This window comes from Balaenoptera musculus, chromosome 6, assembly GCF_009873245.2.
Source record: "Balaenoptera musculus isolate JJ_BM4_2016_0621 chromosome 6, mBalMus1.pri.v3, whole genome shotgun sequence".
In the NCBI taxonomy this organism is placed as follows: Eukaryota; Metazoa; Chordata; class Mammalia; order Artiodactyla; family Balaenopteridae; genus Balaenoptera; species Balaenoptera musculus.
The window spans coordinates 104,381,737-104,404,895 of NC_045790.1; the positions used below are offsets into that span (position 1 = coordinate 104,381,737).

At 45.8% G+C, this 23,159-nt stretch overlaps 1 protein-coding gene across 4 annotated transcripts in view; it reads left to right on the plus strand.

The window, feature by feature from the left end:
* Positions 1-20,260, plus strand: part of RABGAP1 (RAB GTPase activating protein 1) — a 159,896-nt gene extending 139,636 nt beyond the window's left edge. For all 4 annotated transcript variants that reach the window (XM_036854765.1, XM_036854764.1, XM_036854766.1 and 1 more), the window contains 7 exons: positions 3,833-3,925; positions 4,349-4,459; positions 13,209-13,313; positions 14,157-14,240; positions 14,900-14,971; positions 16,990-17,187; positions 18,570-20,260. In XM_036854765.1, coding sequence (XP_036710660.1) covers positions 3,833-3,925; positions 4,349-4,459; positions 13,209-13,313; positions 14,157-14,240; positions 14,900-14,971; positions 16,990-17,187; positions 18,570-18,692 — 786 coding nt within the window. In that variant the 3' untranslated portion in view covers positions 18,693-20,260. The remainder of the gene's footprint in view (positions 1-3,832; positions 3,926-4,348; positions 4,460-13,208; positions 13,314-14,156; positions 14,241-14,899; positions 14,972-16,989; positions 17,188-18,569) is intronic.
* The last annotated feature ends 2,899 nt before the right edge of the window (positions 20,261-23,159 follow it).

The window sequence follows — 23,159 nt, forward strand, 5'->3', positions numbered from 1 at the left end:
ACTAATTTTTACTTCTACCAAAATATCAAACTGGCATGTTCCAAGTCTCCACCTTCTCTCTAATTCAGGGTTTCTTAACCTGGGACTATGGATGGGCCTCAGGGAGCCCATGAGCCCTCTGAAATGGCGTGTAGAATGTTTTATTGCTGGGGGTGGGGTGGGGGTTAGCTTCTGTGCTTTTTTGCGGGAACCATGTCTCTCAGGGGACATTCAAAGTGGTACTGTCTCTAACAGTGTTAAGAACCTTGTACTAATTGCAATGAGGTATAAAATTGGTTTTATCTAAATTACAAACTCAGCCTTAACCCAGGAAATTATTAGAATTTTTTCCTCCTTGAAAGTATATTTAAACAGAACAGATTTCAAACTTAATCGTCTTTGAAGGCAAAAATACCTCTGTGTGTGAAGCCGTGATTTCCACAGCTTTCTGATAGGAGTCAGCCAACAGCGGGTGTGATTCAGAGATCTGGGGCTGATTCCATAGCTTCTCTTCTTCTTGAATTCAGTTAAAATTTTAGTGGTAGAAGTAAGAGACAGACAAAATGAACTGTGGGGACTATGTCTCTTCATTAAGTATTTTCATGCTTACTGTGTGCCAGGCATTAGGAATTTCACAGTGCATGAAGAGTTCCTGCCCTTGTGGAGTTTGCATATCCTGATCTGTGTACATCTTCATATCATTAATGCTTAGCAAAGAACACTGCACATAGTGGGGCTCAACTATTGGATAAATAAATGTCCCTGCTTGCATCCTTATTGAGTTAACAGGAAGGCCTTTGACTTTGATTTGTTCAACAGCTGACTGTTCCGATTATGTTCCAAGCATTGAGCTGGGCGCTAGAGGTATGGTGGTAAGCAAAACAGATGTGGCCTGTTTCCTAGTGGGAAGACAGATAATCAAGTAAGCACATAAATAAATAATTGTGAACTTGGACAGGTGCCATGGAGGATTTGGCTTGACGCTATGAGAATATATAATGAAAGACCAAGCCTGATAGGGGGAAGAGGGTGTCAGGGAAGGGTTCACTAAAGAAGTGATGTGGAGGGACTTCCCTGGTGGCGCAGTGGTTAAGAATCCGCCTGCCAATGCAGGAGACACAGATTTGATTCCTGGTCTGGGAAGATCCCACATGCCGCAGAGCAGCTAAGCCCGTGCGCCACAACTACCGAGCCTGCACTTTAGAGCCCACGAGCCACAAGTACTGAAGCTCGCGCAGTGAGAAGCCCGCGCACCGCAACGAAGAGCAGCCACCGCTCACCGCAACTAGAGAAAGCCCGCCAGGAGCAAGCAACGAAGACCCAATGCAACCAAAAAAAAAAAACAGTGATGTGGAGCTCTGATCTGAAAGGTGAAGAGGAGTGATCCAGGCACAGGGTTGCACAGGCAGAGGGACCAGGCTTGCAGTGTACGTTCGCTTTGGTTGCCATTTCCATTTAGAAGACAGGTTGATGCAAAGGGGCGGGGGGGTGGCGGTGTGGGTTCCCTTCTCATTAATTTAGCAAGCGTTTCTGGGCGCTGTCTGTACATGCGCAGGGGACAACAGTGAGTGAGACGCAGTTCTGACCTGGAGAAGGCACTGGTAATGGGACAGGTGGGCTGAGAGGTGCTGGTCTTTCCTGGGTGCAGCCTCATAAGGACACTTGAATTGCTGCTTTTGCTGCTGATACCTCTCGTTCCTCATTCAGGCATCAGTCTTTTTCACAGGGTCTCTGCCTCAGAGGCAACCTGAACTAGTTGACTCTGGTATGCAGCCACATGCTCCGGAAGTCAGGGTCAGCTATGAACCCATTATAAGCAGTGTTATGTTTGTTTATTTTTTGTTTGTCATGGACTTGGAGGGGGTGGGGTAAGGCATTTAAGGGAAAGAGGGAAGAAGAGAGAGACCGAGAAGTGAGGCTGAGAATTGGGAAGGCAAGTCTCAGCTGGGAAAGAAGTCAGAACTCTGGACCAGCAAGCTCTGCGTAGAGAAGTGAGCAGAGCTTTGTCTCAGAGAAGCCCAGAGTATGAGAATTATGTTTAAACAGCGTTCACTTTGTTAGCTTAATTATAAATGTAATTCATGCTCAATGTAGAAAATGTGGAAGCATAGGAAACACATATAGAAATGCCCATATCCTATCACAGAACTGTAAGAACCAAATGAGATGACATGTGTGAAGGGCCTGGCATGTCTAGGGCACTTATTACACACTAACTGCTGTTACAGTGTGAGGGAGAATCAACCCTTTTGCTCTGAGAATGAGACATTTATAACAAAGGACGATGAAAGGTAGAAAAAATTATTTTGTAATTAGCCTTTTAAAATGTATGTTTATGAGAAGAATGTTAATTCTTCCTTACCCCAGCATGAGAATGAAAAGTTGAAGAATCCTGAAGATTTGTGAGAATGTTTTGTAGGATTTGGTGTCAGTTCTCTTTTTTTTTTTTTTTTTTTTTTTTTTAGTTCTCTTTTTCATAAAGCACGAGGGGAGCCTTGTATCCCTGCCCTCCCTTGTCATTTACACAGACTGACAGCAGAGAGTACTGGGAGGAAATGTTTGCTGCCCACAAGCCTCATTTAGTTTCTGTTCCTCTGCTATTGATCTGTTAGGATTGTTTATAAATTTACTGATCACACAGTTCTATTTAGGTGCTTTCTTTGTGAATCACTTACACGCACGATAAACATTCACCCCAGAATTGGCCTTAAACCGCAGAGGATCTGGGTTTAGGGATGTCAGTTTCCAGCTTGTGGCCTCACCCCAGGTGTTCAGTGGGCATCTTTCTATAGACTGCAGCCAGGGCATAGTGCTGCGCGGCTCCTAGCTGCCTCCCCTCGGGCAGCGGCCAAACTCCAGGAGTAGACTCTGATTGAGGCAGGCCTGTAAACGGCCCGACGGGGCCAGGTGTCCGCAGAATCAGTCGGAGAGGAACACCTGGCAGCTCGAGTAAGACAGAAAGGGAAGAATGGAGCAGGGATTGGAGTTGCTGACATCAGCCTGCCGAAAACTTGGGCCTGTCCCATCCCCTTTCTACGGCTCAGTATTTTCTTCTGTAAACTAAGGAAGTTGGACTAGACTAGCTCTGTGATTCCTAGGAACTGGGGGCTAAAAGTCAGATTCGTGAGTCAGCAGTGTAGTAGTTTGTAGTGGTTGGTAAGAAAAAGCTTGAGAGAAAGAGGACAGTAGTTTAATGGGATGGAAGAGCAGCTAAATAGAACGCTCAGCAGAACTGTGTGTTTAAGGGCAGAGAGAATTGTGCCTGTTTAAAGGCAGCACAGAAGGTGCTAGTTGAAAGGAAAGTGGTAGATGGTAGGATAGTGAGGTGGCTACAGCTTGAACTTTGGATGACGTCTCGCAGCCTGGGCTCAAATCCTGAATCTGCCAGTCTCTAACTGAGTGACTTAGGTCAAGTTACGTAACTTCCTTATATCTCAGTTAACTTGCCTCTAAAATGAGGATACTAATGCCGTACCTTGTAGAGGTGTCATGAGGTCACAGAATGAAAGCACCTGCAGCAGTGCTGGTATGTGCTAAAGAAATGGCCCATGAGGAGGAGGAGGAGGAGGACGATGGACAGTCAGACCTAGTACTCAGGTAGGAGGGGTTGTCTGTTGGGTGTTCATTCTGACTACTGGTAAAAACTTTAGCAACCAGTTATCCCCAGCAGACCCATGGACATGATGGTAGTCATTGAGTAAGAATTTTAGGTCCTGGGCTCATGTGCAGGAAACACCACTTTCATAGTAACTTGAGATGACCGGGTCAGCAGAGGTCTTGGTCTTCAGGGCAAGCCCTGAAGCACCCACCCATTTCTGATACTTTTTAATTTGTGCTGTGCTTTATCCTACAGATTAGTCAGAAGAAGTTGAAAAAATACGAAAAAGAATATCACACCATGAGGGAACAGCAGGCCCAACAGGAAGACCCCATCGAGCGATTTGAGGTTTGTTTACGGCCTAGGTGATGTGAAGTGCTTTCAGCCTTTCATTTTACATAATTGTGCCTGTCACTAGCTTTAGTGAGTTCTTTTTAAAATTTAGTTTCACTATTTCTAGGTTCCAGTTTCAGTTTGAGTTTGCAAATAAGAAAGCAAGATTTGTTTTGCTTCAGACTAGCAGCCTAGTTTGTTACAGTTCAGTGGGCTTTTGTCACAGTTAAGAAGAAGTAGCTGCTTGACAGTCACTTGAATTTAAGTATTTCTCTTTGGAGATAGAAAGTAAGCAGTTGTTGACTGGCAGCACATTAGGACCAGCCACATCTCCCGTGATTCCCATAGGACTCGGCAATTCGTTTTGAGGGTTAACCTGAGAAGGTGTCATTTCCATCTGATTTTTATGTCTGTAACTGGTTTCTTTTTACCCATCAGCGGGAGAATAGGCGTCTACAGGAAGCTAACATGAGGTTGGAACAGGAAAATGATGACTTAGCCCATGAGCTGGTGACCAGTAAGATTGCACTGCGAAAGGACCTGGATAACGTAAGTCTAACTTGTCTGAAGGGATGATTATATTGAAACACTTCTCCCTTAATCAAGTGAAATCCTGGAATTTTAGTGTTTGTTGTTCTAGTTAGTGTTTCCCTCTTATGATCCAACTTGCTCTTGTCAGTACTATTCCCTCCTTTCCTTCAGGGATCATCGATGATCTTATTAAGCCCTCCTTACCACATTCTTCTCTCATTATATACGCAAACCCTGAACGCCTTTCCAGACATTGATTGAGAGGCGTTTCTGGCTATTCTTATGTTATTACAATTGGCAGTAGCATTTAATCACTATAATTTCCTTAACTTACCGCTAAGACAAGAACAGATTTCGTCATCCTGCACATCATACGCCTGTTGGATAAGCATTGCCAGTTGTAATAAAGCTCAGTGCCTCCGCAGCCTGCAATTTCATCAGGCATTTCTGTTGGCAGATATTCTGTTTTTCTTTGCTTCTCCTAATCTTAAAAAGTTTGAGATGATGGCATTCCTGGCAGGGCGTTTGTCCATTTTCTATACTACAGGCTTCCCATAGTGCACTCTCTCATTCATGGTTTAGGTCAGAGGTTGGCGAACGTTTTTTGTAAAGGGATAGATAGTAAATATTTTAGGCTTTGTGGGCCACATGGTCTCTGTTGCAACTATGTAACTCTGCCATTGGTGCCTACACAATAAATAAACGAATGCACATGGCTGTGTTCCAGTAAAACTTTATTTACGAGAATAGGTGGCAGGCTGGCTTTGGCGCCTGGACAAAGTTTGGCAGCACCTGACTTATGTTTCCCTTCAGGCTCCTAAGATTACTTTTCTGCTTGTTGATTTTCCTGAGGCTCTAGAGATAGGCTTAGGCTATTGAGGGTTTACAGGGGACTTAACATAATATATTGAACCCCTTAGGATATGTGAACTTCACAAGGTCCTTGACATCCACCAAACATGGATGAAAATATTGTGTACTACTGTATTTCTCTGACAGTCTTTGCTTTCATTAGATTCTCCAAGTGAGTCACATGGCAGATGAAGAGAAAGAGAGATGGCAGTATCTACTGGTTCTTATTACTTCTCTTTAGAAATAGAATAATGGAGTAAAATTTTGAACAGATCTGGATTCTACCATCAGCTACTCTACTTTCAAGCAGAGTGAAGTGTGGGGAGGTGGAGTAATAGCTGTGTCCGAGAGTATAGTGAGAATTACATGATTTGGTGTGTATGAAAAGCACAGGAATTAGGTACAGGCAGTGTTGTTTCCCTCTGTTTGTCTGATTGTCAGCTATAAATAGCTGCAGGTAACTGGGAAGACTCCTTTTTCTAGTTTTTCCAGGGAGGGTGTTGCAAGGCCATTAGCCCTCAGTAACCAGAACCTGGAGATCCCGCTGCTTTTTGGTTTACCACAGTCTCCTTAGGTTGGAGTTTCCTCCCTGTGGTGCAGGTTCCCAGCATACCCTCTGATCTTCTTTGTAGAAACACTACGAGAATCATTCCCTCACTGTTCAGGCATTTCTGCCAAGTGAGCGAGGGAGGTGGGTGTACACTGAGCAGGGTAATTGCTGAAGCAAAAATCACAGTGTGCACCTGTGATGGCTCTTCTAGCAGCTGTAGGTCATGCAGAAAGGAAGTGAAAAAGAAAAGAAAATGGGTCCTGTACTAGAGCTTTGTATTCTACAATGAAATTATATTAAGAGGCAACTTAAGATAAAATTCCAGGCAGATTTTTAGTTTGAGCTGTTGCATTTGCCAGTCTGATGGGACCAGAAGTAACATTGATGCTCTACTAGTTTAAGGTGGAAAATACACTTCTTAGGTTCTTGAAGCCTGCCTCTAAAGAGGGTAAGCCTTTTTTTAAGTTGTCTTTGCCTGGCACAGTAGTCAAAGAGCTAGGTTACATTCCTGATATCAGAAGTGAGAAATAGTAAAAATAAGATGAATTCCCATTTACTCTACGATGCTGTATGTGACAGGCACAATGAGAAGCACTTTGTTAAACTCTAATATCTCTTATCCTTACCTCAGCCTTGTAACATGAGCCCCATTTATGGATAAGGATTTTTTAACAATAAAGAAACTTGAGACTCAAGAGAGAGGAAGGCACCCAGGAAGAAGCAGAGCCAGGAATGTAACCCAGGTGCATCTAATTGAAACACCCAGGCTTTTTCTGTAATGCCACACTGTCTCCAAAATACATATGGAACAAGAAGCTATGGTTTGATGTCATAACTACATCAAAAATATAGTGACACCTAACAGAACATTTCTTAAGCACTGACAGAGTTCTAGACACTGCTCCACATGCTTTGTACTTACTGTCAAATCCTCCAAACAACCCTTGTGTAAAGGATACAGTTACGATCCCCATTTCACTGATGAGGCCAAAAGAGGTTAAATGTCTTACACAGCCACACTGTTAGTGGCAGAGCCCTTAGACTGCAATCCAGCTGGCCTGCCACTCTGAACTTGGCTCAGAGGAGCAGGAACCCTGTTGCACTAGGGCTCAGGAATAGCAAACTGGGGTCCCATCGTCCAGCCATGGACAGTGCTGAGAAAACAGACCTTTTCACACTAAACGTTGAGTCCCTTTCCAAGTTAGTCCTCTCTCGTATCTTTTGAATCATCATGGAAAATCAGTTAGGTTCTGAAGTGAGGGCTGTGGGGTCCTCTCAGCGTGTTTTGGCTTCAGGGACTTAGATTTCTGAAAGAACTTCATCATGCCCTTTCACTCTTCCCTTTCTGCATCCCAGAGAAAAGCTCTCATATGTGGCTTATAGGATTTCCAGAACCCTCTTTGTATTTCCAACTGATTTTATTATCACTTTTGTTATTCCTCACCTGTCATTTCTGTTACTTGTCACAAAGCAGCTATGGAGAGATCCCCGGTCAGCTACTGAGTCCCTAGGTGACTCCATCCAAGCTTTCTCCTCTATGAAATGGGAGTAATGCCTGGACCTGACATTAAGGCATTGGTGCTAAAGGCTGAGAGGGAACCTATGGAAGGCACCTGGCACAGGGCTGAGAGGACCCCACCTGAGTCCTCTCTGGCATGGTTGCTCTCTACACTGAGACAAGTGTAATGTGAGAGTGATGGAAACAGACTCAGGAGCCCAACTGCTGGGATTTGAATTCTGGCTCCACTGCATTCTAGTTCTCTGAACTTGAGCAGGTTGCTAAACTTTCCCCACTGAATTACTTTGGTCTCTTTATCAAAAATCAATTGACCTGTATGTATGAGTCTCCTTGATTCTATATCTGCTCCATTGATCTATACGTCTATCGTTAACGCCAGTACCACACTGTCATAATTACTCAGGTCATGTGAGTCCTCCAATTTTGTTGTTCTTTTTAAAAAATAATTTGGCTATTGTAAGTAATTTGCATTTCTATATAAATACTAGAATCAGTTTGTCAACTTCTAGAAATAAAAGCCTTCTGGGATTTTGAGTGGGGTTGTATTGAATCTATAAATTAGCTTGGGGAGTGTTAACATCTGAGCAGTGATTGAACCTTCCAATCCATGAATATGTTACAATTTTCATTTATTTAAGTCTTTTTCAATTTCAGCATAGTTTTCTTAGTTTTCATTTTACAAGATATGCACATATTTTAATCTGTTATTAAGGGTAATTTTTTCTTTCTTTTTTTAAAATAAATTTATTTAATTTATTTATTTTTGGCTGTGTCGTTGGGTCTTCGTTGCTGCGTGTGGGCTTTCTTCTAGTTGCGGCGAGCGTGGGGTGTTCTTCACTGCGGTGCGCAGGCTTCTCATTGTTGCGGATCACGGGCTCTAGGTGCATGTGCTTCAGTAGTTGTGGCATGCGGGCCCAGTAGTTGTGGCTCGCAGGCTTTAGAGCGCAGGCTCAGTAGTTGTGGCGCACGGGCTTAGTTGCTCCGTGGCATGTGGGATCTTCCCAGACCAGGGATCGAACCCGTGTCCCTTGAATTGGCAGGTAGATTCTTAACCACTGCGCCACCAGGGAAGTCCCAAGGGTAATTTTTTCTTAATTGCATTTTCCAATTATTTATTGCTAGTCTCTAGAAATACAATTGATAACATGACCTTGTATCCTGTGACCTTGCTAAATCACTTACTATTCTTGTAGCTTTTTTGTTTATTTTTTAGGATTTTCCACATACACAATCATATCATCTCTGAATAAAGACAGTTTTACTTCTTTTCAAGTCATTCTGCCTTTTTTCCCTTGCCTTCCTACACTGACTGGGACCTTCGGAACAATATTGGATGGTGAGAGTGGACCTCATCACCTTGTTCCAGATGTTAGCTGTAGGTTTTCCATAGATCAGGTTGAGGAAGTTCTCCTTTCTTCCTGTTTGCTGAGAGTTGTCATGAATGGGTGTTGAATTTGGTCAAATGCTCTTCCTGCATCTGTTGAGGTGATTATTTGCTATTTTTCCTAATTCTGTTAGTACAGTGAAGTGTAGACAAACTGATTTTTCAGTGTATACAAACTGATTTTTCAGTGTACACAAACATTGCATTCCTAGGAAACGTGGGGTTCCTTTTTTTTTAAAGATTTTTATTTGTATTAAAGATTTTTGTGTTGCTAAGGAATATTTGTCTGGAGTTTCTTTAATGTTTTTGTCTGGTTTTGATATCGGGAATGCTAGGCTTCTAAAATGAACTGGGAATTTTTTAAGTCCTATTTTTTAAGGACTTTTTGTGGGATTGTTCCTTGATTAAATCTTTAATTTAATTCCCTAGTGAAACCACGTGGACCTGGAGTTTTCTTAGCAAGAAAAAAAAAATTTTTTTTTTTTTTTTCTTGCTGCGTTGGGTCTTCGTTGCTGTGCGCAGGCTTTCTCTAGTTGCGGCGAGCGGGGGCTACTCTTCATTGCGGTGCACGGGCTTCTCATTGCGGTGGCTTCTCTTGTTGGGGAGCACGGGCTCTAGGCACGGGCTTCAATAGTTGTGGCGCACGGGCTTAGTTGCTCCGCAGCATGTGGGATCTTCCCAGACCAGGGATCAAAGCCATGTCCCCTGATTGGCAGGCGGATTCTTAACCACTGCGCCACCAGGGAAGTCCAGCAGGAAATTATTTAATTATGATTTCAGATATGAAGCTATTCAAATTTTCTAATTCTTCATGTGTACATTTTTATACTTTGCGCCTTTCAAGTGATTTATCCATTTCATCTTAGTTGTCAGATATATAGGCACAAAGTCGTTGATATTCCCTTTTTCTTTTAATGTTTATAGGATGGATCTGTTGAAGTCTTCTCTCTTTCATTACTGATATGGGTAATTTGTGTCTTTTCCCTTTTTTCCATAATCAGTCTACTAACTAGAAGTTTATCAATTGTGTTGATCTCTTTAAAACCAAGCTTTTGGTTTTGTTGATTTTTTTTCTTTTTCTTTTATTGATTTCTGCTTTTTTATTATCTCCTTCTACATTTCTTTTGGTTTAATTTGCTCTTTTTCTAGCTACTTAAAGAAGAAGCTTAGTCATTGATTTGGACCTTTCGTCTTCTCTAAAATAAGCATTTAAAGTTATAAATCTCCCTGAAGCCCTGTTTCAGCTACATCTCACACATTCTGATGTGTCTTGTTTTTATTTTCATTCACTTCTTGTGATTGCTTCTTTGATCTCTGAGTTAATTAGTAGTGTGTTGTTTAATTTTTAACTATTAGGGATTTGTCCCCGAAATTTTTCTGTTGTTGATTTCTGATTTAATTCAGTTGTCATCAGGGTACATATTTTTTCTGATTTTAGTGCTTTTAAAACATACTTAGGGCTTCCCTGGTGGCGCAGTGGTTGAGAGTCTGCCTGCCAATGCAGGGGACGCGGGTTCGAGCCCTGGTCTGGGAAGATCCCACATGCCGCAGAGCGGCTGGGCCCGTGAGCCACAATTGCTGAGCCTGCGCGTCTGGAGCCTGTGCTCCGCAACAGGAGAGGCCGCGACAGTGAGAGGCCCGCGCACGGCGATGAAGAGTGGACCCCGCTTGCCGCAACTAGAGAGGGCCCTCGCACAGAAATGAAGACCCAACACAGCCATAAATAAATAAATTAATTTAAAAAAAAAAAAAAAAAAAACATACTTATGCTTATTTTAGGGCCTTCCATATTGCCTGATGGGTGAATGTGCCACATGCTCTCAGAGAGTATGTGTGTCCTGTTGTTGTCGGTGGGGTGTTCTGTCATGTCACTTCTGTCAAGTTGATTGACTTCCACGGATTTACTGCCTTTCTCTTTATTTGTTCTATCACTTACTGAGAGAACAGTGAGGAAATCTGTAACTCTGTGCACTTATCTATTTCTCCTTTCAGTTATGTCAGTTTTTGTTTCCTGTAATTTGAATTTATGAATGCATTTCAGATTTACTGCCTTCTTAATGGAGTGACTCTTTTATTGTTATGAAATGTCCCTCTTTGTCCCTGGTTAATACTCTTTGTTCTGGGATCTACTTCGTCTGATGTTAATATAGCCATTCCGACTTTCATGGTATTTCATGGTATATCCTTTTCCATACTTTTACTTTTAACATATCTGTGTCTTTATATTTAAAATGGGGTTTTGTAGCCAGCATATAGTTGGATCTTGCTTTTTGAAATTTAGTCTGATAATCTCCTTCTTTTAATTGGAATGGTTAGACCAGTTACAGTTAATGTAATTATTTATATGGTATATTTAACTCTACCACCTTGCTGTTTGTTCTCCATTTGTTGTATTTGCTTTTTCTTTCTTTTTTCCCCTTTTCTGCCTTCTTTGGTTTAACTGGGTATTTTCATGATTTCATTCTATCTCCTTTACTGCCTTATTAGCAGTTCTGGAGCTCTCTGATCTCCAGAGCTCTACCCAACAGGTTCCAGCCACCTCAGCATCTCTGACCCCCTACCTCTGCCTCCTTAACCCTTTGAGGCATACTCTGTTTGGAACCCCTCACCCTGCTCCTTGGTCCAGAAGTGCCTCTAGGCAGAAAGCCAGAATGGTAGTAGGACCTTGCTTGTTTCCTTTCTCCCAGGAACCACAGTTCTGCATTTGTTTTTAGTGTCAGCAAACAGTAGTTTTATGTATTTCGTCCAGTGTTTTGTTTACAGTGGGAGGGTAAATCTGGTCCTGGTTAGTCCTTCATGACCAGAAGCGGAAGTCTGGATTTGTGTTTATCGCCAGATGTTCTCTCCTTATGTGCTTACGTAAGTAGAATGACTGTGCAGCAAGTGTGGTGCCATAAGAGGACCCTGGTTGGTCAGTCCAGTGGCCTCTGTGCACCTTCCTATTGACACAGCCTTGGGAGTCAGCTCTTGGAGTGATGGCACAAATGCTGGGCTTCATGTTGAGAGACCTGGTTTTGGATTCCAGCTCTGCTACACGCATTGTGCAAGCTTGTGGAAATCACTTCCCCATCTAAATTTTTTCTAAACTGGGGAGTCAGGATGGGCAAGGAAGACTCTTGAGTTCATGACCTGGCTGTCCCGTACGTCTTAGAATCAGTCTTATCTACCATGGGAGTGATGGTGAGTAACAGAGAATATAAGTATGTGCTACAGGTTCCAAAGTACTGTTCAGAAGATGTTAACTGGGTCCAGGGGAGAGAAGGGAGAGTTAACAGGATGTTCTGCTGATTAAAGTAAAACAGAATCTTTGACAGGACTTTATTCTTCTTATTTGTTATTTCCTCTTTTGTTTGATTCTTATTTCCATTTTGATTGCTACTGGGGTTTGAACTAGAGGTGATTATAAGCCACTCACCAGAAAGGACAGGCCTTAACTCCAGGACCCCATTTAATTGCATGCATATGCAGTTTGCCAGTAACTAATGGCCTTTTGAGTTGCATATCATGCCATTCTCAGTTCTCCATTTAAGGCCCCAGCCCCCTGGAACCTATGCCTCCCAAAGAAAGTACGTCAGAAGATGTGGTGTAGTAGAAAGCAGGGGGACTCAGCTATACTACTTTAGCTAGGTGACATCAGAAATGCTCTTTAATTTCAGGGAAACCGCCATCCATTGTCAAAGGAGGTTGGATATAAGGAGCTGGCAAAGACCCTCTATATCTAGCACTCTGTAACTAGGAGCTTCCACCTCCTTTCCTTGACTGCCTTCTAACATGCTACAGTCTCTCATTCTTCAGTTATCCTTGGACTCTCCAGTGTCAGGGACTGTATTTGTCAGGTACAGGTGTATCATTTTCACTTGGACCCAAAGATCTGCCCACCAGACCTTTGCATGCTTTAGAAAAAAACTGGGGTGGAAGATGGCCATTTCAGATAATAAAAGGAGAGTGCTAGGAAAGGGGTGCCTTCCTTTGTCAGGTGACAGTGAGAGCAAAATGCAGAACTTACTTGATGAAGCAGAGCAAATACTGAGAGTTTGGAAGAAGAAAACCAGAATTTATTATTACTATTAATGATAATGACACCTACCTTTTATTGAGTGTTTACTATATGCTAGGCACTGTGCTGAGTCCATTCCACGCCTTATCTCTCAGGTGAAGATCGTGAAGCTCAGAGAGGTTCTCAATGACTTGTCCAAGTGGCACACAGTCAGGGAGTGATGGGAGTCAAGACCAGGCTGTCTGACAAAGGCGAGCTCCTAGCTACTGCCCTGCACTGCCTCTGGGCAGGAGACAGGGCCGGACACTTGTGCATGAGTGTAGTCTCAGCGTGACCTTGGGCATATCACATCCCCTCTCTGGATCACAGTTTCCTCATCATCTTAAAATTGGATTGTTCTGGGTAATTCAAATCCCTTTCAGTTCTCATTTCTTGTTCTGTAAAAGCACCCCTTAAATGTTTCAGGCTGAGGAAAAGGCAGATGCACTGAATAAGGAGCTGCTTATGACCAAACAGAAATTGATTGATGCAGAGGAAGAGAAGAGACGGCTGGAAGAAGAGTCTGCTCAGGTGAGGGGAGCTTTGCCCCTCCCACATTCCTCTGTGTCTTGCAAATGCTTGAGAGCTGGGAGTTCACTGGTGGCTTCCTGTTGGCACTGGAGAGCCCAGAGACAGCTGGCTTCAGTTTCTCTCCAAAGGCCTTTTGTATTTACTGTGAAAAGCATAATGGTTCTTAATAATTAAAATGTAGGAGGAGACAGTGGGGCAAAGCCCATCCTTCACTGGGGCAGGAGAAATTCCTGTGTGTCAGCATCTGAGTGTGACACGAGGGTTAGCATTTCTGCAAAAGGAAGGCAGACATTACATAATGTCTGGCTCTTCCCCTGCCTGTCCACCGACATCTCCCCCACAGAGCAAACTCTGGAAGGCTTGTCCTGAGCACAGCCCCTGGGCGCAGACTCACAGCCATAAGAAGAGCTTTGGGTGCTCCGTGCCCCAGAGCAGGCTGGCTCTCCTTCACCACCCACCCTCTCGTCTCAGTCAGGCTGCCTGAGGTGAGAGATGGCGGGGCGCCTCCCACATAATCCATGAGGCACTGAAAGAGCGGCAGTCCTCCCGTTAGCTCTTCCTCTGCATTTGCTTTGTGTTACCTCCTCAGCTCAGGATCCCGGGTTGGGCTGCACTGACAGGGAGGAACTTCAGCAAAAGCCCCAAGCTGAAAGTTCAGAAGTTTTGACTGTTCTCTCCTAGCATCAAGAGTAGGGTTAGTACTGCTGAGAGTGAGGAAGAAGGGAGGAGAGTTACCTCCAGTAGGTCAGGCACTTTGGGGAAAGCCCAGCGCTAAGCACGTAGTGCCAGAGCTTCGCTTGTATTTCCCTTAACATTCACTTTTGCTTTTCTTAATGTACGCAGTTAAAAGAAATGTGCCGTCGGGAACTCGACAAGGCAGAATCTGAGATTAAAAAAAACAGTTCTATCATCGGTGACTACAAGCAGGTGGGTCCGTGCACCCTGGAATTGGGCCATGTTCTCTGGAAGCCCTGCTTGCCTGCACAAGATGTCTTCTCCACACCCACACGCGTCCCTGCTCGGCGACTTGCACTGACGAGTCCCTTTGCTTCACTGGACAAGTTACCGCACTGCTTTTCAACTGTAAAATAAGGGAAATCATCGCTCACCCGGAGAACTGTTGTGAGGAGTCCATGAGATTATCTTTGTGGAGCACCTGGCATAGTTCCCTCACATAAGCAGGCACTTAATACATGAAAGCCCCCTAGTTCTTGGGAGCACTTCAGACTCATGATGTAGAACCACTTCTCTCCCCAGCTGGTTGCATTTTGAGAACATAACCGAATTGGTCTTGTTTCTCTCTGTACTGGGATCTCGTGCTGGCTCCTGAGTCTGGCAGCGTCCGTAAACATTGGCCATCGAGCGTGGCACTGAGGTCCCTGCAGCTCCTAGGCCGGTGGGTGCGGAGGTGGGAGAGCCACAGGCCCCTCTGCTCACCTGTCATCTCACAGCCCCTCCTGCTCAGTGCTGTCCTAATTCCGCTCGTGTAGTCCAGCTTCCACTGTAGAATTCACCCCGAGCCCAAGTTGTGCAAATTATGACATTGCCGAAGAGATTGTCATTTTATATTATGTTTTTTTCTTCAGATTTGTTCTCAGTTGAGTGAAAGATTAGAGAAGCAGCAGACTGCTAATAAAGCGGAAATTGAAAAAATTCGGGTAAGTCTTCCTTTATCAAAGAGATTTTATACCACCTAGTTCATTTTATGGCTATATTCAGCACAAAAGATTTTGGGAGGGGGTATTCTGCTTTTTTTTTTTTTTTTTTTTTTTAACCTACCACTATTAATAACAATACTATCTTTTTTTTAAAAAATAAATTTATTTATTTATTTATTTTATTTTGGGCTGCGTTGGGTCTTCGTTGCTGTGTGTGGGCTTTCTCTAGTTGCGGCGGGCGGGGGCTACTCTTCGTCGTGGTGCACGGGCTTCTCGTTGCGGTGGCGTCTCTTGCTGCCGAGCGCAGGCTCCGGGCGCGCGGGCTTCAGCAGTTGTGGCGTGCAGCCTCAGTAGTTGGGGCGTGCAGCCTCAGTAGTTGGGGCGCACGGGTTTAGTTGCTCCACGGCATGTGGGATCTTCCTGCACCAGGGCTCGAACCCGTGTCCCCTGCGTTGGCAGGTGGATTCTTAACCACTGCGCCACCAGGGAAGTCCCCAGGTATTCTGCTTTGATTCCAAAACTGAGGGAAGCTGATGAGTACCTGACAAGGTGGCTGTCAGGACCTGGTTCTACAACTGACAACTGATATTCTGCCTCTTTCCTCTAGGCAGGGGATACAGATAAAACCAGAAGAGCTCTGGCATTAGATCTCAAAATACAAGTGTCCCTCTTCCTTACAAATTTGTATAACGTCCTCCTCCGGCTAACTTCACTTGTAAAAAGACAAAACAAAACACAAGAGCCCCAGGACTTCAGGTGTTGTCTGTGATTACTGCAGCACCCTGCTGAGGTGGAAGAGTCCTGCAGGTGACAGGCTGTGCTCGAGGGTGGGGTGCAGAGGCCAGGTCACTCCCCACATTGTTCTGTAGCAGGGGGACACTCCCCTTCTGAGCTCAATTCCTCTTGCTGTAATGGGCCCAGATACAATGAGAACCTGAGTTTTTAATGTTTTCTTGCGAATTTGAGGGTTTTTGTAACTTGGTGCTTTCTTTCTTTATTATTAGAATACTTGTCAAATTTTACTGAGATGAGTAATTTACTGAAAGATACTTTACTAACATGTTTACAACTCAGTGGACAGAAACGTAGGGGAGTCCATGGCCGTGTCTGCACAAACCAGCATTTTACCTGGAGCAAGATGATACCTGGCCTCCATCATAAGTAGTGTTTAACCAGCAGTACCTATTTTTTAAACAAAATTTATTTTCTGATGCTAAAACTAATAATAATGTTCATTGCAGAAAATTTGGAAAATAAGAGTAAAGGAGGAAAAAAATCCCCTTATAATCTTATTACTCACAGACAACATCATCATTAACACTTTGGCATGTATTCTTTCAGTCTTTGTTCTAACATACAAAATTTCATTCACTCTAAGATAGGCATTTTTTTCACATTTACATCTGAAATTGCGACATATTTTATAACTAATGGCTTTTTGTGGTTTAATTGGCAGAATATTTTCTTAGAGGACAACGAAATGATGTTTCTTACAGTCATTGCCATCTTATTTTCATGAAATGTGGTATATCCTTGTAACTATAATTTAAAGACATTTTTGTGTCCTAGTTTACCCAGCACTTAAACATTTTTACCATGTTACGAAAAATTCCTCAAAAACTTTTCTGAGGCTGTGTACTTCCTTGTATAAATATAGCACATCCTATTTAATTTTTCCCAGTAGCTGGATAGTTTATCTCCCCACCCCTTTTTTGTGTCTCTAATTCTGCAGTGAAATTCCTTGTATGTAAATCTTTATCTAGTCACTGCTTTTTCATTTTTTTAGCCAAGGTTCCTAGAAGTGAGATGACTGGATCAAGACATAAGAATATTTGTGTTGCTTTTGGTGTATAACACCAGGTGACTTTTCCAGTAGGTCATCTGCCAGTTGACAGAGAGAACATAGTTTTTCAGAAGCTGTAGTGCTCAGCGGAGAAGCCATCTCTTGGCTCCCCAGAAAGGAGATGCTCACACCTTCATGTCTTCTTTGTCTCTTCACATCTGACATTCAATTTCAGCAAAAAGTGGATGACTGTGAGCGCTGCCGGGAATTTTTCAACAAAGAAGGGCGCATAAAGGGCATCAGCTCAGCTAAGGAAGTTTTGGATGAGGACACAGATGAGGAGAAGGAAACACTCAAGAACCAGCTGAGAGAGATGGAACTGGAACTGGCACAAACCAAGCTGCAGCTGGTGGAAGCTGAGTGTAAGATCCAGGTAACAGCTGCAGTCTCTGCGCCCCCGGCCAGCCCTCTGCCCCTGGTGCGGCGGGACCCAGACCTGCATGGGGGCAGGATTTCGCTGGTGTGGGCTAGAAACCCCAGAAATGATCTTTATGGTTTGGGGTTTTTTCCCTTTTAAACTTCTACTATAATCCTCATGGGAAGAAGCCCATTACTTGTTATTTACTAGTGGATGTTTAATTAGCATTTAGCTTGTCCTAACGATTGGACTTTCTCATAATGAGAATTATCCATCAAACTTGGAATCTTTCTGGTGGAGCAGAGAATGCATGATTTGAAATCACAGCTGCACCACCACACTCTTTGACCTTGGGTTAGTTAGTAACCTCCTTACACTTCAGGTTCCTTATCTGCCAGTGGAGGTGATGAGGGGTCACTCTGATAGTTTGCTTTGAGGACTAAAAAAGATAATGCACAGGAAGGGCTCAGCACGATACCTGAGGGCTTCACAAATACAAGCTTTTATGCCCCCGCTCCCGTCACTTACCCAGCTTTGTGACTTTGGACGTATTACCTAATTTATCTGGGCCTCCTTTCCTTATGGAGAAACTGGGGCTTGTTTTGTTCATCTTTATACTGCATGGCTAGTTCCATCAGCCCCGATGCTGAGCACAAGGCAGGCACCAGGCACAGTTCGCAGAAGGAACCAAGTGCAGGACTAAAGCTTAAGCCCTGGTCTCCGTATCACACACGGTACCTGGGCGTCTGCTTCGCCCAGGCCCCGTTCTCGCTCTTGGGGCTGCACAGCTAGCACGTGGCCTCCGTGACCGTCCAAGGCGGCGAGGAGAGGCCTCACCAAGGATAGTATCTGGGCTGTAGTCCGTGAGTGAGCAGAGGGTGCCGCTGGAGAAAAGACAGAACAGTGAGCCTTCCTGGTGGAGGGCATGGCGTGTCCAACAGCACAGAGGGAGGAGAGGGCCTGCCTGGAAGGGCCTTCAGGAAGTAGGGGTGGAAGTGGGTGCTGAGCTGGAAGAGTCTCAGCCCAGATTGTGAAGCATCTCGGATGTCTTGCTAGGGGGTCTAGGCTTGAAAGGCTCTTGCCGGAAATTAATGATGCATTCTTAGGTAGAACATTCGGTCTCTCTCCTGGTATGCAGTGGGTGGACGGAGAGGGAGACGCTCAGGTAGGAGGCCGTTTTAATAAATAGACGAGGCAAGAAATGAGGAGGTCTTAACTAGGAAATCTCCCTGAGCTTTAGGCACTCCAGATCTTTCTGTGCCAGTTTGAGAACTGGGGGAATTCCCAGAGGCCTCTCAAGAGGAAATAGACTGAATTCTTGTCTTGGCTCAGCTCTGGGGAGGCAGTGTCATTAGCACTGGAGACCAGCATCCTCACGTACGTCGTTCCTCTTCCAGGACTTGGAGCACCATTTAGGCCTTGCCCTCAACGAGGTACAGGCGGCCAAGAAGACGTGGTTTAACCGAACACTGAGCTCCATAAAGACGGCAACCGGGGTTCAAGGGAAAGAGACTTGCTGAGAGCAGCTGCTGCCTCCAGACACCTTCAGAAAACATGACACCTTTTGTTGCCTTCTTTGGCCAGATGTGTGATTCTGTGACATGTCCCAGGACCAGAATGTACCTAAGTCAGATCCATAGAAGCATGTGGGTAGGTTGTTGGACCAGAGCTCATGAAGCAGGCAGCCTGTGCGGTAAGGCCCTCCTCACTCCTGATACTAACAGGCCTGCCGGCTCACCTGCCGCTCTGGACGTTCCAGAAAGTCACTCCTCCGTGTGACCTCCGGGCCTCTTCCCGGCTAGGTCAGCTCCTCACCCAGCCCAGCGGCTGAGTGACATTATCAGAGTTTGGGGATCCTTCAGGCCTTTGGTTTTTTTCTAAACCTTTAATCTTTTTTTTAAAGATACACATATTATTATATATTGGGGGAGGTGGGGCAGGGGATCGGTAGCTCAAATAATTATCTGCTCCAGTGCCAGCAGAGGGTCCTCCAGGTAGACATGGAGAAGCACTTTGTTTTAAATAGGAGGGTTTCATGGTTGTAGGTGAAGCCACCTAGTTTTGTTAAACTAACTCTACGATGCACAGGTTTTTGGTTTGGCGTTATTCACATGTTTCTGATCAATTCTATGCAACTCTCATAGTTCCTGTTGTTTTTAGTGTTAGCTGCCAAATGACTCCACAGTGCTGGGGTGGGTGACTTGACCGACTGTCGAGACTGGATTAATCATAACGTGGACAAATCTTATTTTGCTTAATGTGTCGTGTGTGTGTGTATATATAAATATCTTTTCCCAGTGCACCCAATTGACAGTGTTTAAATCCCAGACTAGGACTGATCTGCACAACTTAATTATGTGGTTATTTTGGGCACTTAATTTCACTCAAGGTTTGTCGGGCTCTGCTCTCCACCCTGCTGTCGCGAGAGCTGTGAAGGGCTCCCTCACTTCAAGGTTCTAGTGTTTTTGCACAACAGCTTGTACAAGTGAGAAAGACTCTGAGGTGTGTGTGTGTGTATGTGTGTGTGTAAATGTGAGGATGTGCAGGACACACATGCCAAGAGGCCCCCGTCCTGCTGGCCTGTGTCCCTGCCTGCCTGGGCCCTCCCCGGAGTGAGGCTGGGTGCAAACCTCGCTGTTGAGATGGGCTGCAAGTTCTCGCTTCAAAACTATGGAATAGAGATTTTGGCACCTTTTTTTAAACAAAGTAACTTTAGACTTTTAATTTATATAGTGATATGCTGACAGGCTGTCTCGCAGATGACTTTGTCGTCTTCTCTGCGTGCAGTGTGGAGGTCACTGGTTACAAGAGGCACTGGTTTGTACATAAAGACACCTGGGTTGTTTTGTATTTCTTTTCCTGTTGGCTGTATTAACGCTTGCTGAGGTCATCTGTGATCAGGGAGGTAACAAGCGGCAACCCCTGACCCCAAAACCATCCCCTCCACGGCTTTTTGTGTCTTTCTTGTTCAGTTACCAAAACAGCTGTAAGCCCATCTAAAACTAGGTGCGTGGACATTGTGCTAGGGTAGTTTCAGTGTGTCAACTTTATGAATTGAAATATAAACCAGTAAAATTGTATTACTATTTCTTTTGTTGGTTTTATTTTAACGGCATATTCATTAAATATTTTGGTACAAACAGCATTGCTTTGTAACAACCAGTTTTATCATGATGTGCTCTTGCCTCCCTCCCACGGGCAGTCAGAGAAGACCACCCTCTGGGCTGACAAATAGGTAGGTGTACGTGAGCATTGGGCAGCGCCTCCCCGTTCATCCATTCAGACACTTACAGAGCAGCTAATGTGCTCCAGGCCCATGGGGTGAGAGAAGACACAGGCTTTGTCCCCTGGGAGGCCTGTGCCTTCATCGTGAGCATTGCCCGTCTTGGAGAAATAAAGTGAGACATGACCTGTGTATTTGAGGGTTAGGGAAGTCTTAGAGGAGGTAAGGGTGTGGTAAGACCTTGAAAGACAAAAGCATCTCACCAGGCAGAGATGGGAGAGGGAATTGCAGGCCCAAAATGTGAATGTGCAGGGGAAATAGCTGAAGAGCAGAAAGGCAGTCAAGAGTACCCGAGGTCCAGTTATGCTCTGCTAGAACTTTCAGGGGAAGTGGTGGCATGGCCAGGTACCTCTTTCGGAAAGCTCCTTTCTGTTCATTGCTGGTCTTCCCACACCGCAGCACCATAGGGATGAGGCTCCCAGACCCTCGGCCGTCCTTTACCACCTCGCCCCCTTCTCTGCAGCAGGAAGAAGAGCAGTGCTTCCCCAACCCGACGGTCCCCTCCTTGCTTGACCTGCCCTCCAGGACCCCCTACACCCAGCCTTTGGATGGAAGCGGGCTGAGATGCAGGCCATGAAGAAGGGAAGGTGGTGAGTGAGCCCTGCCCCGTCTTCTCTCCGCTGAACTGAGGCAGGGCAGGTGCCTAGCAAGGGGCCCGGCTGGGACAGATGCTCTGCAGAGGCCAGGACAGGGACTCGGGAGCACAGTTGGGATCCCTTTGCCGCTCACAGGCTAGAAGGCGTATTTCTGGGATCCACATTCCTGGCCAACAAGGGCCAGAGTCCAGACGGGCCAGCCTGCTCCGGGCTTTTCCAGTCCCAAGGGTCCCAGTGTTCCGGAGTGTAGGGACTCTGCAGAAATCCTCATCCCAGCAGCTGTGCCCTGCCAGGAGAAAGGCGCCCCTAGCCAGTCAGCCTTGGCACACGGGCCTAAAGTGACTCTGGGACATCCGGAGAGAACGAGCAAGCTCCGCCTTGGGTGAGGGCGGGACTGGACAAAGGCTCATGGGCTTGGTGACTGGGAATCTGCTGGCGCTCAGGAAGGAAGTAGAGCAGAGGTGGGTGGGGTGCAGCGGAGGGGCCAGACCCAAGTGGGTTGAGAGGTGGGAGGGTGGGAAGCAGAAGCGGTGAGTGTAGATTTCAAGAAGCCTGCTCAGCCTGTCACGTATTTCTACGTGACAGGCTGAGTGGACCATGTAGACCATCTAGCAGGCCCTGTTGAACCTGAGCGGATCTGCAGGGGCTGGTTATGATCACTCAGGGGGAAGGAGGCAGCTCGGAATGAAAGGCAAGAGGCATCTGCCGCCCTGTCTGTTCTGAACCCCAAGTCCCAGGGGCAGGAGTGAGCCACGAGAGGAGTGAAGGAAAGAAAACTCCATGGGAGCTAAAACTTAGTCCAGAACACCACTCTCAGCTCTGAACTGACCCAGCAGTTGTGAAAACCAAGACATCTATGCAGGGGGAGTAGGCAGGTGACAGGAGAGGAGAGTCGTTTGGCCTCTCAGAGCCCGTTTCTTCATCTGGCTGATGGGTGTTTAAAAGGCTGTCTGTAGTGCTTCACTTGCTCAGAGAGATGCCTGATTCTGACCCTGGGATGCAGATCTTCTCCTAAGCCTCATTTGGGGCCTGATGAGACAAGTGAGCTCAGAATGGCTGAGGTGCTCGCTCCCAGAACAAGAGGACCGAGCACTCCGTTTCCCTGCCCTTCCCCCACTTTTATAGGCGAAGAAATCGGGCCCATAGAGCGGTTCCTGGCCCAGACCACACGGCTAGGACGTTAATCCCCAGTGACCAGCAGGGCAGCTGCTTTAAGATGACCACGTGGGCAGTAGGTGGGTGTAAACTCTCACAGCACTTCACTACAAGCAGTGTACCTGGACCAAAAACCCCAAGTTCAAGGCCGGGCCATGACCTTGGATGCTCACATCACGTGGATAGGTCACTTCACCCTCCCGAGTTGTGTGTGTGCCGTGGCTTCGGTGCCCATCTCGGTTTCACACGGGTTGCTGAGCTACTGTTAAGCTCCTGACCCTTCTCCTGTGTTCTCCCCCCAGTTGTCGCAACACCCCTGTGAGTTAAGTGACGTTACCCCCAGATTTGAAAGTGAAGGTGAAAGGCCCGTGATGACGAGATCTGGGATTCAATGCTTTGTACCAGGTACCACCGCCTCCACCTTCTCTTCCAGGGCCCCAAAGCAAGGAAGACAACGCTCCTGCCTCCACACCCCATTTTCAACTCATCTGGCTGTTCCCTGTGCCCGTCACGGGCCAGAGGGTGGGAGTGGGGCCCCTGGGAGGAAGCAGCAGCGGGCCAGCCTGGCCAGCTCGTCTTTCCATCAGTGCGCTGTGGTTGTAAAGCCCAGTGGACAGCGTGCAGGGCGAAGGCGGCCCGAGTTACAACACACCCAGTGCCTTCGTCCAGTTACCTGGAAGGCAGCGACAGGCCCGGCCTGGCTCCCTCTAAGACCCCCTGCCTGGGCCGCCTTTGTCCTTCTTCCTGGGGTGGGCGGAGACCTTACTGTAGTGTAGTCTTGGAGTTACTGGGGTAGGTCGATTGCAGGAACCTCACAGAGCGAGCAGTAGGAAGAGCTTTGGCTTTGTTTTCAAATCGCTGCTGCCATTTAGAAGTCCTACTCCCTCGGGCAAGTCCCTTTATCTTTGAGCCTTAGTGTCCCGATGTGTAATATCATCTGCCAGCTCTGGGGA